Source organism: Podarcis muralis, chromosome 15 (genome assembly GCF_964188315.1).
Source record: "Podarcis muralis chromosome 15, rPodMur119.hap1.1, whole genome shotgun sequence".
Classification (NCBI taxonomy): Eukaryota; Metazoa; Chordata; class Lepidosauria; order Squamata; family Lacertidae; genus Podarcis; species Podarcis muralis.
In genome coordinates, this window is record NC_135669.1 from 45,083,961 (window position 1) to 45,103,570 (window position 19,610).

The 19,610-nt window shown below is 51.9% G+C and overlaps 1 protein-coding gene across 2 annotated transcripts; it reads right to left on the reverse strand.

Moving 5' to 3' along the window:
• Nucleotides 1–1,345: 1,345 nt before the first annotated feature.
• Nucleotides 1,346–19,517, reverse strand: VTN (vitronectin). Of its 2 annotated transcripts, XM_077919801.1 has the most exons (9): nucleotides 19,400–19,517; nucleotides 14,614–14,766; nucleotides 11,516–11,635; nucleotides 9,608–9,910; nucleotides 8,770–8,909; nucleotides 6,854–7,010; nucleotides 5,092–5,244; nucleotides 3,527–3,817; nucleotides 1,346–1,526 (listed from the first exon to the last, which is right to left on the reverse strand). In XM_077919801.1, exons 2-9 carry the CDS (start codon nucleotides 14,672–14,674, stop codon nucleotides 1,411–1,413), a joined length of 1,341 nt encoding a protein of 446 aa, XP_077775927.1. In that variant the 5' UTR covers nucleotides 14,675–14,766; nucleotides 19,400–19,517; the 3' UTR covers nucleotides 1,346–1,410. The 2 variants fall into 2 exon arrangements, with proteins under 2 accessions (XP_077775927.1, XP_077775928.1); XM_077919802.1 differs by lacking the exon at nucleotides 19,400–19,517 and having other exon boundaries at nucleotides 14,614–14,773.
• Between the last annotated feature and the right edge of the window lie 93 nt (nucleotides 19,518–19,610).

The window sequence follows — 19,610 nt, forward strand, 5'->3', positions numbered from 1 at the left end:
TTGCATGGATAAAACAGAGAGGGAGAGCCATGCCTGCCACCTTGAGCTTGGAGGGAAAGTGTAGAAATCAATAAAACCCTCTCTTCGTCAGGCAAAAGGTCTCTTTTAACCAGTCGACTGCAAGAAGATCAAACCTCTCCATTCTTAAGGAAATCAGCCCTGAGTGCTCACTGGAAGGACAGGTCGTGAAGCTGAGGCTCCAATACTTTGGCCACCTCATGAGAAGAGAAGACTCCCTGGAGAAGACCCTGATGTTGGGAAAGATGGAGGGCACACAAGGAGAAGGGGACGACAGAGGACGAGATGGTTGGATAGTGTTTTCGAGGTTACCAGCATGAGTTTGACCAAACTGCGGGAGGAAGTGGAAGACAGGAGTGCCTGGCGTGCTCTGGTCCAGGGGGTCACGAAGAGGCGATCATGACTAAACGACTAAACAACAACAACATTGGACTTAAGGCTTTCCAGACACCCCCACATTCCCAAATTATCATCATCTTGATCACCCTAACTCTACGAAAGGGCTTGGCTACATTCTGGCCTGCTTCTTGATGACTGTGTGGGGCAGGCAGAACATCCGCCCCTCCCCTCCCCCAGCCTCAGGCTCTGGAGAGAGACTGGTCCCCCCCCCCCCATCTCCACCACTTGCTGGTCCCAAAGCTGACAAGGCATCCTTATTTCCAATTCCCCATGTTTGAAACAGAGTCATTTCAGATTTAGGTGCTGAGAAATATGTTGGGCTCCAGAATTAGTGTTGGACCAGCCCTGGGGAATATTTCCCAGGGGCCAACCCTGGCCTTTAGACAGCCTTCCAAGGGCCATAGGCCAGGGGTGGGTGGAGCCAGAGGCAAAAGTAGGCGGGGTAATGGAGGCACCCCACCCCTCTTTGAGCAGCAGTCTAGTTTCTACACTGCCTTCCCTTGATCCTCCATCCAGGCAAGCAAGAGGGGCGTGGCCAGTACTGAAGGGGCGTGGCCTAGACAGAGGGGTGGCTGGGAGGAGGCGTGGCCTTGGAGAGGGGGCGTGGCCTGGTGGTAATTTCAAGGGCTGGATGGAAGGACCTGGAGGACTTGGGTTCCCTCACCTCATGCATCACACATCTCCAGGGCCTGAGCAAAATGTTGCTTTTGCACAATGCAATTCAACACATTACAACCCAAAATTCTGACCATGGAGTTTTAAATAAACATTGAGTCACTGCCAAATGACACGTGTGCCCTGTGAGGCGGTTTGGCATCACCCTTCTTTTGGTCCCCAAACTACCAGGTGAAACAGGTTGCCCAAACTTGGGCTGCAAAGAACCCCCCTCCCCACAAGTCGCTGGTCCCAAAAAACAAGCAGGCGGGTCCGGTCTTTGGAACTCAGGGCTTTATTTGGCTGCTGTTGACAGTGTTGAGGGCTTTCTGGCTGGGCTCAGGCAAGATCCTCGTCGGACGGGCACCCCAGCCAGTACTTGGAGATGGGGCGCGGGTACCTGGGGTAGACGAAATCCACACGCCGAGTGTTCAGGTTCAGGCGGTAGTACTTGTCTGAGAGGGAAGGAGGGAGGTGCAGAAAGGGAGGAAGGAATCATGTTAATTTGGCTTCTCACTTCTCCAACCTTAAATTCAGCTCTCCATATTTCTGCAGCAATTTGAGGTTTTTAAAAAATATCCTCATCAAAGTTCACCAGGCGCAGATCTCTTCTGTTTTGACCATATGTGCACCTTTTTTTCCTAACAGAAAGCATTTTTCATTGGCATTTTCTCCACTTACCTTTGAATAGTTATGCACACTGTCCCCTAATATATTCATTTCTGTACCCAACAGTTGGCTGGAGAACTGCAGCCCAAAATCTGGATGTCGGTGAATGCCGAAGGGCGGCTGCATTTCAATAGTCTTTATTAAAATTTTTGAAATGCTAATCTGATAAATTTGAGATCTCTTTACCCCAGCTATTCGATCAGTGGACCTGGCAGTGTTACAAGTGTCCCATAATCCTTGTCATCGCTACCTGGAGATGCCACTGAGGATTGAGGCTGGGACGTTCTGCATGCCAAGCAGATGCTCTGCCACTGAGCTACTGTGGGATAACCAGCCTCACGTAACCAGCATTCTTAAATCTAATTAATGCATGACGGGGTTAAGACCATAGAGTAAGCTGTCCTGCCAGGCTTAGCTCACCTTGGGAGGGACTAGGTCATTAAACCTTTGTTCCCTTAGTCTACCAGAGAAGCTCAATGTGTGAGGTCTGAGTTGCAAACCGCATGACTCTTACAAGCCACTCTTTAGTTCCTATACCAATTCTAGAAACTTTTGCCACTTTGTACCTAAGCCAAATTTTACTGCCTGTGCTCCCCCCCCCCTGCACACTAAATGGAAAAGCACATGAATTGGTTCAAAATTGGGAAAGGAGTATGACAAGGCTGTATATTGTCTCCCTGCTTATTTAACTTATATGTAGAATTCATCATGCGAAAGGCTGGACTGGATGAATTCCAAGATGGAATTAAGATTGCCAGAAGAAATATCAACAACCTCAGATATGCAGATGACACAACCTTGATGGTAGAAAGTGAGGAGGAATTAAAGAGCCTTTTAATGAGGGTGAAAGAGGAGAGCGCAAAATATGGTCTGAAGCTCAACATCAAAAACGAAGATCATGGCCACTGGTCCCATCACCTCCTGACAAATAGAAGGGGAAGAAATGGAGGCAGTGGGAGATTTTACCTTCTTGGTTTCCATGATGACTGCAGATGGTGACAGCAGTCACAAAATTAAAAGACGCCTGCTCCTTGGGAGAAAAGCAATGACAAACCTAGACAGCATCTTAAAAAGCAGAGATCACCTTGCCAACAAAGGTCCGTATAGTTAAAGCTATGGTTTTCCCAGTAGTGATGTATGGAAGTGAGAGCTGGACCATAAAGAAGGCTGATCGCCGAAGAATTGATGCTTTTGAATTATGGTGCTGGAGGAGACTCTTGAGAGTCCCATGGACTGCAAGAAGATCAAACCTCTCCATTCTGAAGGAAATCAGCCCTGAGGGCTCACTGGAAGGACAGATCCTGAAGCTGAGGCTTCAATACTTTGGCCACCTCATGAGAAGAAAAGACTCCCTGGAAAAGACCCTGATGTTGGGAAAGATGGAGGGCACAAGGAGAAGGGGACGACAGAGGACGAGATGGTTGGACAGTGTTCTCGAAGCTACCAACATGAGTTTGACCAAATTGCGGGAGGCAGTGGAAGACAGGAGTGCCTGGCGTGCTCTGGTCCAGGGGGTCACAAAGACTCGGACACGACTAAATGACAACAACAAGTAAACCATTTTTAACTTGTGAACCCACAAGTTTTTAAAGTTCTAACTGCCTATGTTTCTAAGCTTTGCCTTGCTGCATATTCTGCAATTTCAAAACTGGACTGGGCTACTCTCCCTAAAATGTGCTTGCCCCAAACCTGGATCTTGGCATCCAGGGAGTTCTCTTTTTGTGTCTATTCCACACACCCCCTCACCAGCCACAGCCGCAGCCCTTCCTCCATGCCATGTACTTACTGCCAACGAAGAAGTAGACGCTCTGGAAGGGCTGGCACGGGGTGCTCCCGCCCAGCAGCCAGTCCAGGTCCGAGGACTCTGAGCTGGGTTCGCCTTGCCAGTCCCATGCATTCCAGCGTCCCCAGCGCTGGCGCTGGCGGTACTTCCTGCGGTGCCGGCGTGATGACTTCCTTGCTGGGTGGCGCTGGGCGGGGCTCTGTGCCACGTAGATCCGGCCGAGCATCACAGCGTCCAGGCCGCTGGGCACGCCTTTCCAGTCGCGGCTGATGAAACGCGCCCTGCTGGCCCCACCTGGAAATGGGGAGAGGGGACGTCAGAAGAGCTGGGCAGCAGGCAAGGCCAGGCTTTCCTCAGGCCATCCCCATGGGCAGAGGAGGGTGACCAAGTCAATCGTGAGACTGGCCACCAAGCCTTACGAGAAAGGGTTAAGGCAGTTGGATATGTTTGGCCTGGAAAAAAGGAGACTTGTTGCGGCAGCAAGTTCCCTAGTTTAACTGCACACTGAGCCAACAGTGTGTTGCAGCAGCAGAAAAGGCTTATGCAATCCTAGGCAGCATCTGCAGAAGTCTAGCGTCCAGATCAAGGGAAGAGATATTACTGCTCTATTCTGCCTTGGTCAGATCCACCTGGACTCCCATGTCCAGCTCTGCACACCCCAGTTTAAGGAGGATATTGTCAAGCTGGAATGTGTGCAGAGGAAATGGGGTCTTCTTCTGACTTTTGACTGAGCTGAGCCCCTTCCCTTAAAAATACAGTGGTGCCCTGCAAGACGAATGCCTCGCAAGACGGAAAACCCGCTAGACGAAAGGGTTTTCCGTTTTGGAGGTGCTTCGCAAAACGAATTTCCTATGGGCTTGCTTCGCAAGACGAAAATGTCTTGCGAGTTCCTGCAGGGTTTTTTTTCCTCCACCCCCCTTTTCCCCAAGCCGCTAAGCCGCTTATCAGCTGATCTGCTAAGCCGCTAAACAGCTGATCCGCTAAGCCGCTAAACAGCTGATCGCTAAGCCACTTATCAGCTGATCCGCTAAGCCGCTTAACAGCTGATCCGCTAAGCCGCTTATCAGCTGATCCGCTAAGCCCGCTAAGCCGCTAATAGCGCTAATCTGCTAAGCCGCTAATGGGCTTGCTTCGCAAGACGAAAAAACCGCAAAACGAAGAGACTCGCGGAACGGATTCTTTTTGTCTTGCGAGGCACCACTGTATAGTAAGATTCCAGTCCTCATGGGATGGCCTAAAGCGCTGGTTAAAATCGGAAGGTGCCCTAGACCCTAGACCATCTTGCTCAGCGTTTTCAACACTGACTGGCAGCAGCTCTCTGGGGTTTCAGGCAAGGAGACCTTCCCAGCCCTACCTGGTGATGCTGGAGCCTTCTGCATGCCAAGCAGGTGCTCTGCCACTGAGCCACATCCCTCCCCAAATGTATGAACAGGGCAGGAGTCCCGTCCTCTCTTGCCCCTGGAGAGCACATTGGGCCAGCTCAGCAGGATGTGGCCCAGCTGTGGGTCCCTGCGGAGAGAGGTGCTCAGCCTGGACACCCCACACCCTCCCGCTGCTGCCCTACTCACTGCGCCGTGATCCCCCGAAAAGCGCTTGGAAGATATCCTCCCAGCTGTCGCCCTTGAGCACGGCGTAGTGGTCGAAGACCAGCGAGGGGGACGTGGCCTCACAGTCCTCCCGTGTCGGCTGCTTGGAGAAGTCGTAGGACCAGTACTTCCGCCCTGGGGAGGCAGACGGAGAAGGGATTCAGCACTGGGCAGGGGAAAACAGATTTCACAGAGGGCTGCGCCAGGATCCCACTGCCAACCTCCCTTGTTCCTGGTGCAAATCTTCCCAGACCACCTCTTCTTCAATGGCAGGGAGGAGAGTGCCAGCCCTGAGATGGGTCTTGCAATGGGGGCCCCAACTTCCCATCATGCCGTTGCAGGGGGTGTCGGTTCTAAACTTAAATTTATAAGGCATTCAAGAAAAGGTTCAGAAAAGGCTCTTCCATTTAGAGAAGGTCAGGAAAAGATGACGCGTTAGGCCATGTCAGCCTGGAGAAAGGGGACGGAGAAGAGTTTTTCTCCCTGTCTCCTAACGCCAGAACTCGTGGACGAAGCTGAATGTTAGAAGATTCAGGGCAGAGAAAATAAAGTCCTTCTTCGTGCTGTGCAGTGTTAAACTCTGGAACTCCCTGCAACAGGAGCCAGCGATGGCCACCATTGTGGATGGCTGTAGAGGAGTATTGGACAAATGGAGGGGAAAGATACTGATGGCTCCGAGACACAGTGGTCCTACTTTGCCTCCTGGGTCAGAGGCAGCAATACTTGCTGGAAACTGAACTTATGCTTGAATCCTGCTTGTGAGTTAAACTGTGGAACTCCCTCCCACAGGAGACGATGTTGGCCAATGGTCTAGATGGCTTTGTAAGAGGAGTAGACAAATGCATGGAGGAGGAGACAGGCAGTCAGGTTGCGCATCCACAGCAGTGACCAGAGGAGGAATGACCGCTGGGAGGAGCCCAGAGAGAAGAAACGCCCTGGTGCATCTGCAGCAGCACAACCGGACGCTTTCCTCTGCCCCAGCTGCAACAAAACATGCCTTTCCTGTATCAGTCTTTACAGTCCCAGCAGGCACTGCAACTATCCAACCGCTTGACCTCGCCCCCAAAGACACACTTCTCCATTGTCTCCTGAGACAGACGGATGTCAGTCATTATTAAGCAAATCCATGGAGGAGGAGAGGGCTTCCAGTGGCTCCTAGCCAAGATGGCTCTGCTCTGCCCCTGAGTTTGGATTTGATACCCCGCTTTATCACTACCCGAAGGAGTCTCAAAGCAGCTCACATTCTCCTTTCCCTTCCTGCCCTACAACAAACACTCTGTGAGGTGAGTGGGGCTGAGAGACTTCAGAGAAGCGTGACTAGCCCAAGGTCACCAGCAGCTGCAGGTGGAGGAGCGGAGACGCGAACCCGGTTCCCCAGATTAGGAGACTACCGCTCTTAACCACTACACCACACTGCCATTGGAGGCAGCCATGGTTCTGAACCGCAGTTGCTCTTGGGCTCGGATCCTGCTCGAGGGTTTGCCATGGGGGCAGCTGGCTGGCCACTGGGAGAACAGGACGTTAGACTAGATAGCCAACTGGCCTGATCCAGCAGCCTCTTCTTATATTTCTTACGCTCGTTTGTTAAGGATTCTGGGAAATGTAGTTCTGTGTCGCCTCTCAGTTGCCTTTCCTCTAAACTACACTTCCCAAGATTCTTTGGGGTTGGGGGAAATGCGTCTTAAGCACGCTTCAAAGGCAGAATAAACTCCCTAGTGTTTAGGGACCGCACCCCCAGCCTCACCTCGGAAGAAGTAGACTCTCTCGCTGGAGAAGTAGCTCTGGGCAGGCAGGGCAAAGGCAGCGTCCAGGTCGTCGGGGATGCCCTTGAACCCGTCCGAGATGTTACGGGGGAAATCCGGCTCCAGGACTCCGTCAGCAAAGCGCCAGTATTGGCTGCCCTGGAGGAGAGAGGAAGCCATGGGCAGGCGAGGGTCAGGGATGCACGTCAGCTGAGGTGGGGGGGGCTGCCTGAACCCAGGGCCGTCTTACGTATATCCGGCGCCGTGGTGCAAAGATCCCTCTGGCACACAAACACAACCCGTTTCACATAGTTGCCGGTGTTTTTACGGCACTGCTGGCAGCTTTGCGGGGCTGGAGGAGGCGGGCAGCAGCTGGAGGGCGGCTCCTCCGGTGGGAAAGAGGCAGAGGCCCCGGGCACGGTGCTGCTTCAGAGAGGGGGGCGAGGGTGGCAAGCTAATGCCAGGAGGCGCTGCGCTGTGCCCAGCCTCTGCCTCTTCCCTGGCGCCCTCCAGAACTTGGTGCCCTGGCGCTCCACGCCACTTGCCTCTATGGGCAAGACGCCCCTGCCTGATCCACAACCAAGTTCAGAAAAATCTGAAAGCCCCCTTCTCTGAGCTGGGACCCTCCAGAGGCATAAAAGCTGTCTGGGGTTATCCCTCGTTTAGAGCTGGATAGGGGAAGGGCTGAGGCCTCACTTACTTTCCAAGCTCACATTAAGTTCTCTGCATTTCCAAATCAGTTTTGTGTGTGTGTGTGTGTGTGTGTGTGTGTGTGTGTGTGTGGTGGTGGGGAGAAATCATCATGAAAAGTCATCAGCGTTTAAGGGCGATTTTCTTCCACTCTACACCTTTTAACATGGAGTTTGGACTGAGAGGCCCATCTCTGCAAAGCGATCTCCCCCGAATAGAACACATTTTTGTAAGTTCCCCACTACTGAGATATGAATTTTTGCGTACTGTGATGTGCACTTCTGTGCAATTATTAATTATTATTTAAATCTATATGCCGCTGTTCTTCAGGAGACCACAGGGCGGTTTATAATATACAATTCTATTCTTTTCTATTTAATTTGCTCTAATAATCTCAATTCCTGCCAACCTAGCAGTTCGAAAGCATGTCAAAAGTGCCTGTAGATAAATAGGCACCGCTCTGGCAGGAAGGTAAGCGGCGTTTCTGTGCGCTGCTCTGATTCGCCAGAAGCGGCTTAGTCATGCTGGCCACATGACCTGGAAACTGTATGCCGGCTCCCTTGGCCAATAAAGCGAGATGAGCGCCGCAACCCCAGAGTCGGCCATGACTGGACCTAATGGTCAGGGGTCCCTTTAAAGGTAAAGGTACCCCTGCCCGTACGGGCCAGTCTTGACAGACTCTAGGGTTGTGCGCCCATCTCACTCAAGAGGCCGGGGGCCAGCGCTGTCTGCAGACACTTCCGGGTCACGTGGCCAGCGTGACATCGCTGCTCTGGCGAGCCAGAGCCGCACACGGAACGCCATTTACCTTCCCGCTAGTAAGCGGTCCCTATTTATCTACTTGCACTTTGACGTGCTTTCGAACTGCTAGGTTGGCAGGCGCTGGGACCGAACAACGGGAGCGCACCCCGCCGTGGGGATTCAAACCGCCGACCTTTCGATCGGCAAGCCCTAGGCGCTGAGGCTTTTACCCACAGCACCACCCGCGTCCCAGGGGTCCCTTTACCTTTACCTTAATAATCTCAATAAGGTAGAAGTATTAATACGCAACCCAAAGGTCATAATGTAAAATCTGCACAACATAAAAAAACCAAAACTGTGATATAAAAACACCCTTATGGGAAGGGAGGATGGTGGGAGTTGTAGTTTGAAACGTCTGCAAGGCGCCAGGTTTGGCAAAGGCTGGGCAGGGGACCAAGAGGGGACCTGGGGCGTGTGAGCCTCTCACCTGGAAGATGTAGGTCTTGCCCTCGCAGTTGACGCGGGTGAAGGCGGCATCGATGGGCCCCTCAATGCCCCACACTTCCTTGATGAGCTTGGGGTAGCCCGGCCTCACACTCTTCTCGTCCAGCTCGTAGAAATACTTTCCTGGATCAGGGAGGGAGGGAGAGGAAGAGACAGGCAGAGGAAGGTGAACATTGGTTCCCAGAATCCCTAACTTTGGAACTCCCTCCCTGGAGAAGCCAGACGGGCTCCCTCCTTGCTGTTCTCCTACCAGCACATGGAGACCTCCTTGTTCCTACAGGCTTTGGGGAAGTCACTATTTTTAAGGAAATGGATGGTGCTGTGATGTTTTAATGTAATGATCTGCATGCTTTAAAAAAATCACACATGTACACATAGTTTGGGGTCACCCAGCCAGATGGGTGGGGTATAAATAATCAAATTATTATTATTATTATTATTGTTGTTATTATTATTATTATTATTATTATTATTTGCTATCTAAAAAATAAATGGACTTTTGAAATTTAAATAAAAAACCTCTCCTTTAAAGGTGTACCTTGTTCTGCACTTTGGAACTCAGTTTTCCCCGTGTTTTCCCTCTTTTATTGCTGGATTGTGAGGCAATGATTTATGTGCCTGTGTATAATTGTTGCGCTCCTTGCAATAAAGTCGGCTAATTATAAAAATAAAAGATAAATGGCTGCCTTTGCACCTTGGGCTCCTGTGAGATCCAAACGCCTGGGGAGTTGTGCCCCCCTGCAGGTCTCTGGGCCCCTCAGAGCCACGTCTGGATTGTGGGTGCTGGGGTCAGCTCCCCGCCCCCCTGACCCAGACTGTACCCCGGAAAGCGTAGATGGAGCCGTTCTTCAGGCTGGTGAAGGCGTCAAAAGGAGCCCCACTGCAGGCCTCCTCCTCTTCTGGGGCGTCAGTCGGGGCCTCTGTCTCAGGGGGCAAGGGGGCTTCTTTGGTGGGCTCGACCACACCCCCGTCCACCTCCCCCGTCCACACATCGTCGTACTCAAACCACGTGGTTGACTCGGGGGCTCCGGTGGTGGGCGTGGGCTCGGGGGTCGTGGCGTTGGGGAGGTCGTAGTAATCCTGGTAGTCGTCTTCCGGCTGCGTGAAAACGTCTCCGCGGGTCACTGGGGGAAAAGGAGAGATGCCAGGTGAACATTGGCAAATGGATGGGGGAGGGCACTCTCCGTGACTTCCTCTCAGAAGATCCTGGGAACTATAGTTCACCCCTTGCAAAACATTTCCCAGCACCCTTAACAAACTTCCCTTCCCACAATCTCCTGTCTCCTGTTCAAATGTGATTTTGTTACAAGGGGCATTTGCTCATTTAAAGTGCACAGCTTCCCCTCAGGGAATCCTGGGAACTGTAGCTTATGCCTCGTGAAGCTACAATTCCCAGCAGTGGTTAACAAACCGCAGGGACAGAGGAATGCGTCTTATTCCAAGTCAGACTCGTGGTCCCTCTAGCTGAGTGTTGTCTCCACTGTTTGGCAGAAGCTCTCCAGGACTTTGGGAGAGATGCAGCCAGGGGCTGAATCTGGGGCCTTCTGCATGCAGAGCAGGTGTCCTGCGCCCCTGAGCTGCTGACGATACCTTTGTGGTTTTTTTAAAATAAATTTTTATTGTTTTCAACATGTAATTCTTTTTCCAACAATCCTTATTGTCACATTATAATCCCTTTGACTCTGCCGAATCCTGACTTCCCTCCCTCCCAACCGCTGGTATATACATCACATACTTTTTGCTTTCGTAGATTTTCACGGGTACAGGAATGCAGGTTTTGGTGTCCTCGGGTATCTTCCCGTGTAAAAGTTGGGGTGTCTAGGCGACGTTTCGACGAGGTCTCACTCGTCATCTTCAGGCTGGTGCTTTCGGCTTCTTGTTACTGGAACGAGTAACAAGATGACGAGTGAGACCTCGTCGAAACGTCGCCTAGACACCCCAACTTTTACACGGGAAGATACCCGAGGACACCAAAACCCACATACTTTTTGCGTATATTATTGTCATAACTCTACTGTTTTACACTGCAGGTGTTATTCCAGTCCTGCTAGTGTCTTAATATTTTTGTTGTTCTCCTTTATATATTCAATAAATTTATTCCAATTGTTATTGTATCTCTGGTCCTCTTGGTCCCGGATTCTTCCTGTCAATTTGGCAAGTTCCGCAAAATCTATCATCTTCACCTGCCACTCCTGGATGGTTGGCAAATCTTGTGCTTTCCATCTTTGGGCCAGTAAAGTTCTTGCGGCGGCTGTGGCATACATGAACAAGTTCTGATCTTTTATTTTAATTTCTTTCCCCACCAGACCTAGCAAAAGTGCCTCTGGTCTTTTAGGAAAAGTATACTTATGCTGGGGACGCGGGTGGCGCTGTGGGTAAAAGCCTAGGGCTTGCCGATCGAAAGGTCGGTGGTTCGAATCCCTGCTGCGGGGTGCGCTCCCGTTGCTCGGTCCCAGCGCCTGCCAACCTAGCAGTTCGAAAGCACCCCCGGGTGCAAGTAGATAAATAGGGACCGCTTACTGGCGGGAAGGTAAACGGTGTTTCCGTGTGCTGCGCTGGTTCGCCAGATGCAGCTTGTCACACTGGCCACGTGACCCGGAAGTGTCTGCGGACAGCGCTGGCCCCCGGCCTCTTGAGTGAGATGGGCGCACAACCCCAGAGTCTGTCAAGACTGGCCCGTACGGGCAGGGGTACCTTTACCTTTACCTTTATACTTATGCTGACAATACCTTTGGATTTGCAGGCAGTCCAGTAGTCACTGCAGCAGCTCTGGTAGTACATACAGAGATCGTCACACTGGCATTTCCTCTCCTTGTTGAAGCCGTCATTGCAGCGCCCCTCGCAGGTCTCTGGGCAGGGGGAAAGAGAACCATCAACAAGGACGGAAGAAGGAGGAAACCCCCACAAAAGAACAGCAGCAAGAGAAATGGATGAACTATGCAGAACTGGCTAAATTGACATACAAATTGCGAGAGAAGGACAACTGTGACTTCAAAGGTTTTGAATATACAAATTTATTGATTGTTAACATAGTAGATAGATAATATAAGGATTTATACAATTTTACAGTATACAGAGAACAATATGAGTTGAGAAATCAGAGAGAGGAGCTGAGGGAAGTCTGCGGGGGGGGGGGGGGGAGAGGGGGGTTTGAGGGGGAGGTGGGGGGAAGGGGGAAAATAATGAATATGAGATGTTTTGATATTTTGTTATGTTGAAATTGTTAGTCAAAAAAATTAAGAAAAGAAAAGAAAGAAAGAGAACCAGCAAAACAGCAAGGAGTAATGGGAAGAGTTAGGAGTTAAACTATGGAACTCCCTCCCAGGTACATATTGATATAGGAATGTATTAGATAAAATGTAAAGAAATATACAATAATAAGAGTACGCTCATTTGTAGAAAAAGGAATATACAACGGGATAGACAGGAAGTCCAAAGTGTTGGTATATATATGATTTTGAAATAGTTTTTTGTCCTTTTGCTTTGTTTTCCTTTAAGTATATAAACTTTGTATACATGCTGAAAATTACAGGATAATAAGCCTTGTGATGTAATATGATAATGTTTACCGATGTAACATAAGAACTTTAATAAATAAATAAAACTGGGGGGGGCTATGGAACTCCCTCCCACAGGAAGCAGTAATGGACACCAACCATTTAAAGTGTCCTGAGGGTAAGAGCCAGGGCGGTCTCCCTCTGAAGGTGGTGGACTTTTTAAGCAGAGTTTGGGTGGCCCTCTGTCAGGGATGCTTTAGCTGAGATTCCTGCATTGCAGGGGGTTGGACTAGATGACCCTATGGGGTCCCTTCTAACTCTACAATTCTCTGATTCTATGAAAAGAGGATTGGACACATTCCTGGAGAACGCTATGGATGGCTCCTAGCTATGATGGTTCTGCTCTGCCTCCACAATTTCTGGAAACCGCAGGAGGGGAGAGTTGCTCTTGGGCTCGAATCCTGCTTGTGGGTTTCCTATGGGCGTCTTGGGTGGCCCCTGTGAGTACAGGATGCTGGATCCGGTGGCCCCCGGCCTGATCCTGCAAGCTTTTCCTAGGTTCTTACATTCCAAAGACCAAGGCAGGTGGTCCATTTGTCCCCAGTCAGGGCTGGCACCAGGGGGCGCCACACAGCAACTCCACTGCGACTCCCATTTGCACAGGATAGGCACTGCGTGAATTAGGTAAAGGTAAAGGTACTCCTGACCATTAGGTCCAGTCGCGGATGACTCTGGGGTTGTGGCACTCAGGAGCCGGCGTACAGCTTCTGGGTCATGTGGCCAGCATGACTAAGCCGCTTCTGGCAAACCAGAGCAGCGAACGGAAACACCGTTTACCTTCCCGCCGGAGCCGTACCTATTTATCTACTTGCACTTTGAGGTGCTTTCTAACTGCTAGGTTGGCAGGAGCAGGGACCGAGCAACGGGAGCTCACCCCGTCACGGGGATTTGAACCGCCGACCTTCTGATCAGCAAGTCCTAGGCTCTGTGGTTAATGTGTGCCAATTCAGGCTCGCTCTGGGGAGAAGGGAGAGGGAACTGACTCCATCTCTTGCTTTCTGGGCCGGTTGGAGAGCTGCGTTTGGAGCCTGGGAGACCCGCACAGAGATTGGGGCCTCCACTTGGCTTGCAAGCCGTGGGCAAGGATTGCTGTAGATTAAAACCAAAGCAAGTTTCATCCGGTGGATGGAAGGGTTTGGAAGAGTCATCTGGTATTGAGTGAGAAAGTGACACCACGGAGGCCGCGGTATCAAGGATAGAATCACAGAATTATAGAGCTGGGAGGGACACCCAGAGTCACCTAGTCCACCCCCTGCAATGTAGACCCTCTCCCTTTCTCTATTCCTTTAATGGTAGAGAAGTGGGGCTGAAATCCACCATCCCTCCTGCGCTTCATTCTTCAAGGGGAAATTCTCCATTTTCTTCTGGCAACAAACAGATGCGAATTGCAAGCAGATATCAAGCAATCTGAATGTTTGCTAAGCGCACGTGAAATAAAATTGCAAAATTAGATTGCTTCCCAGGGCAAGGACAGGGAGGAGAATCTTTTTCAGGCCTGAGGGCTGCATTGCCTTCTACTTAACTTTCCAGGGGCCACGTGAAGGTGGTGGGAGGGGTCCTCAGGGAAAGTGGGTGGCGCAACACAGGCTCTGTGCTGTAGGCTGGTTTCTACACAAACACCCCTCCTCCCTTATCCTCCATCCAGGGAAACTAAGAGGCAGGATCAGGGTTCAAGGACAGATTCCCAGCTGGGCAAAGACCCTCACGGGGGTGGGGGCGCAGGGCAGGGCTGGTGAGGGCTGTGGCGAGTCCCAGGGACCATATTCAGGAAACTTTTTGATGCAATTTTGACATTTCCCAATGCAATTCAACCTGCCCCCCCCCCCCCCGCTGAAAACCACATTATTGCCTAACAGGAGGAATTTAATCAAGCTTTCTGTTTTTTCTTTTGTTCTTTCTCATTCTGATTGTCCCCAGTATCATCCGTGTGTGTGTGCGCACAAATTGTCCCTGAAACCCATGGGGGGGGGCACTCAAAGAAGTTTTACTCAGAGTAGAAACTCTGAACATTAAATGAACGTGACTCAGATAGGGCCATTGACCTCACCAACTCTGAGTAAAACTCTGTTGAAAGGCACCCCACTTCCAAAGCTTCCCCAACAGATGGACTTGGCAGCCCCTTGTGGCAGGGAGTTCCAAAAGCTAACGCTCCCTCCCGCTCTGAACAGTTTTATCATGGAGACGCACCTAGGCTGGTTGCAAGTTCTCTTGGGATTCCCCAGTCAAGAGCTCAAGGGGGGGGGAGTTATTGGGGGGGTCTTGGTACTCACCCTCGGCAGCAAAGCTCCCCCACAGGCAGCCCAGCAGCAAGACCAGGCTGAGGAGCTTCATGGTGAGTGGCTGGGCAGGCGGGTGGCCGTCCTCCTCTGATGGGACCCCAGGGGTTGCGCCAGGGATCCTGTTTGCTCAGCCCAGCCTCCCTGCTTCAAAGGGAACACGCAAGGTCACTGGGGTCACCAGCCTCCTCCTCTTCCTCCTCCAACTATCTCTTTCCCTTTGTCACCAACTTTCCCTCCAAGTCACGGGGGTCGGCGACTGGACGGCTCCACGGCTAAGCCTGCCCTACTCCACCCTTTCAGCCTTCGAGGGAAAGACGTGCGAAGACGCACTCAGAGTATGGACACATGTTCACACCAGGCGTTTAAAGAGCTGCAATACCCCTTTAAAGCAGCCATGGCTCCCCCCCCCCCAAGAATCCTGGGAGTTGTAGTTTGCTCAGGGTGCTGAGAGATGTTAGGGGAGACCAGGGGTGCCAACTTGAATAAAACATTGTGGGCGCCCAGGTAAGCCCCACCCTGAATAACTGATCACATGACGCAGTGCACACACACCATTTGAATGGGAATGCCCATCAACTTTGAGGGGCCCCAGGACCCACAAATATTTTATTGTGGGGGTTGGCTAGGAGTTGGCTCCTATGGGGGCTATTCCTCTGCTGGAGCTACAATTCCCAGAGCAGTTTAACAATCAATCCCCCTTCACAAGGAAGTCTGGGAATCGTAGTTCTGTGAGGGGAAACGGTGTGTGTGTGTGTGTGTGTGTGTGTGTGTGTGTCTCCCAACCGCTCTTAGCACCCTTAACATACTACAGCTCCCAGAATTCTCTGGGGGAAGCCATGCCTGTATAAAATGGTATCATAGCGCTTTAAATGTTCGGTTGTGCATGTGATGTTCTTTTGCTTTGAGGAACGTGACTGGAAATGAGTCAGCTTCCCAAATATCTGACGCAGTTTTACAGCCACTCTTTCCCCCGATGGAGCAGCCCTGGAAGGGCCTGTCAAAATGCAGGCAGCTTGGGGCAGAGCCCTACGAGGGCCACGCCAGACTCCCCCCAACCTGGTCCCGAATTTGGGGCTGACTCTAGAGCTTACGCCCCCCCGCAAGAGCAACCCCACAACATGTCTAGCTTCTGGGAAGCCACCAACCCAATATCTGACCAATGGAGTCCGATTGGCTGCCATTAGTAGACACACAAGGAAGGCACTTGGCACATGCTCAGAGGCACCTCCGGGATTCAACATGCTGCTGTGTGGTATAGTGGTTGGAGTGTTGGACTAGGACCTGGCAGAGTAAAGGTAAAGGTAAAGGTACCCCTGCCCGTACGGGCCAGTCTTGACAGACTCTGGGGTTGTGCGCCCATCTCACTTATGAGGCCGGGGGCCAGCGCTGTCCGGAGACACTTCCGGGTCACGTGGCCAGCGTGACGAAGCTGCATCTGGCGAGCCAGAGCCGCACACGGAACGCCGTTTACCTTCCCACCAGTAAGCGGTCCCTATTTATCTACTTGCACCCGGGGGTGCTTTCGAACTGCTAGGTTGGCAGGCGCTGGGACCGAGCAACGGGAGCGCACCCCGCCGCAGGGATTCGAACCGCCGACCTTTCGATCGGCAAGTCCTAGGCGTTGAGGCTTTACCCACAGCGCCACCCGCGTCCCTTTTAGGACCTGGCAGAGACAAGGGTTCAAATCCACACCTCCCCCCACCTCAATCATGAAAGTCACTGGGTGTGATCTTGGGGGTTCGTCAATGCCTCCCTTGGCCTAACCTGCCACACAGGGTTGTTGTGGGGGTTAAATGAGGAGGTGGAGAACCATGTAGGCCACCTTGAGCTCCTTGGAGGAAAACGGTGGAATATAAATGCAACCAATGGATAATAAGAGCTGGGAGCCCTAACTGTGACACCAGGTCCCACCGCGGTCTGGATTCAAATCCAGCCCTTGGGTCCGTGCCATTCCTAAGAAGCCCAGTTGAGGGGTGTGTGAAAAAACTGGGGGGAACTCAGGGAAGTTCTTTCTCTGCAGTTCTTTCGCCACATCCTGATGCCAGCCATAAAGGGAAGGTCCAGAGGATTCACTTTCCATGGAAAAACATCCCTCCCTGCTCTCTCCCACTCTGCAAACAAAACCCGGTGGAATTTGCTCCCTGATTCCGGCTGGTTACTAATTAATATGAACTCCATCCGGGAGGCTCCCCCCACCCCACCCCCTGATGTGACTCTGACTCACTTAGGGGGCAAAGGGGACCCAGAGAGTATGGGGCGACTCTGGGCCCCAGCTGGGCAAAGGATCCCCTCTCCCCGTGTCTATAGAATTGTAGAGTTGAAAGGGACCCTAAGAGTCATCTAGTCCAGCCCCCTGAAATGCAGGAATCCCAGAGAAAGAATTCCTGGACGGAATCCCAGACAGGAAGAGCTGTTCCACAGAGGAGCAGACTCTCCTTCCTTGGAGGTTTTGAAAGCAGAGGTTGGAGTCTACGATTCTGTGATTCTATTCTCTGGAAGCTGGAGACACAGAGAACTGCTTGCTCTGTGCTGAATCCAAAGCTGTGGCTGATGGAGATCTGTTGGTTGTTAATGCTGTGAGCGCCTCCATCCTACGCTCATCTTGTGGGGTGTAGGGATTAGAGGGCTGGACCTTGGGAAACCAGGGTTTGAATCCTCTCCGTTGGTCGTGAAGCTCGCTGGGTGACCTTCTGGGGCAGCCAGTGTTTGTTGTCGGGGAGGAAGGGAAAGGAGAATGTTAGCCGCTTTGAGACTCCTTAAAGGTAAAGGTAAAGGGACCCCTGACCATTAGGTCCAGTCGTGACCGACTCTGGGGTTGCGGCGCTCATCTCGCTTTATTGGCTGAGGGAGCCGGCGTACAGCTTCCGGGTCATGTGGCCAGCAGGACTAAGCCACTTCTGGCGAACGCACGGAATCGCCGTTTACCTTCCCGCCAGAGCGGTACCTATTTATCTACTTGCGCTTTGATGTGCTTTCGAACTGCTAGGCTGGCAGGAGCAGGGACTGAGCAACGGGAGCTCACCCAGTCATGGGGATTTGAACCACCGACCTTCTGATCGGTAGTGATAAAGCGGGATATCAAATCCAAACTCTTCTTCCTCTTCTCTCAGCCTAACCTACCCCACAGGGTTATTTTGAGGATTGATTGAGGAGTGGGGGAGAACCATGCATGCCACCTTGAGCATGAGAAAGACGATGGGATATACAGTCATACCTCGGGTTACAGACGCTTCGGGTTGTGTGATTTTGGGTTGCGCACGGCGCCGAAACCAGAAGTACCAGAATTAGTTACTTCCAGGTTTCGGTGTTTGTGCATGCGCAGAAGAGCCGAATTGCGACCTGCACATGTGCAGAAGCGGCGCTGCGGGTTGTGAACGTGCTTCCCACACGGATCACATTCGCAACCCGAGCATCCACTGTAAACACAATAAATGGGGGAAATAAACATACATGCATCAATAAAACCATATACCCTATGTAGCTCCATTGGTTTAGACCACGGTGCTGATAACGCCAAGGTTGCCGGTTCGATCCCCGTATGGGGCGGCTGCATATAATAATAATAATAATAATAATAATAATAATAATAATAATAATAATAATAATATTTTTTAAAGCCGGGCTCAGAGCGGCTAACAACAACCTGCATTGCAGGGGGCTGGACTACATGATCCTTCCAATTCTATGATTCCAAGACCACACAGCACAGAGTTAATCCGTGGAACTCCCTCCCACTGGAAACAGTGATGGCCACCAACTGGGATGCTTTTAAAAGAGGCCTGGGCAAATTCAAGGAGGAGGAGGAGGAGGAGGAGGTTATTGATGGCTACTAGCCAGGATTGTCTGCTCTGCTCAGGGTCCCTCCCAATGTGACAGTTCTACGCCCGGTTGACCATTGTCCCATGGGAGCTGACAGCCCCGCTCCCCTTGCAATGCGGACGGCCCATTGGGGGTCCCATCTGGCATCAGCGAGGGAATTGAGCAAAGGGATTTACACACCACCCTGATTCTTTAATCGGCAGGTGCCAAAGCCGGCTTCCCTCGCCCTCCCCAGGCCTGGAATCCACTTAAAGGCTCTGCCTGAAAATCCTCTCTCCTGACACTCATCCTCCGTTCTGCCAAGGAAAGCCCCTGCCTCTGCCCCCCCCCCGTACCTCCCACCTGGCGGCTTTGCTGCTACTGCAGAGAGAATTGGTGAGGAACTCTTCCCCCATTAAAAGACTCAGACTCAGGGATGAGTCAGAAAATATTGAGTCAGACCGTTGATCTATTTAGTTCAGTAATGTCTGCACTGGCTGGCAGCAGTGCCTCCCCAGGGCTTCAGGCACAGAGTCTCTTTCCCAGCCCCGCATGGAAATGCCAGGGACCGAGCCTTCTGCATGCAGAGCAGGCGCAAAGTAGGATTCTAGACCTCATGTGCCGGAATAAAGGGTTGAAACTGGAACACGGGAAGCTGCACTGTCTCAGCAGGTCGGTGTCGCCTGGCACTGACTGGCAGCAATGGATTGCCAGGGTTTCGGGCGGAGAATTTCTTACTAGGGATCGAACCTTGATCTTCTGCCCCGAGCCAGAGTCCTTTCCGAAGCACTTCCACCCCATGACAAGGACTCCCCTGCTCAGAGAGGTGGAGGGGCAGGGGCGGGAATCCCTGCAGGCATAAGGCCCCGCATCTCTTGCTTCAGAAACCCAGAGGGGCAGCCCCCAGAGACCTCCCTACAAAGCCCCCTCTGACTGCAGCAGACCCCACCCACAACCGATGGCCAGAGGCCAAACGTACCTGCTCAGGTGTGGCTTGGGGGACCTGCCGTGTCTCTGGGGGTCAGGCTGCTGCCTTCCGGGTCTCCCACCTTCCCTCCTTGCCACCTCTGGGATCTCTTTCTGCGCAGACGGGAAGAGGATTAGTGTCTCTGCTACGGCCCCCAAACACAGGCTTGGCTCTAAAGCTGCAGAGACAGGCAGGGAGATCTTGAATGGACAGAGATAAAAAT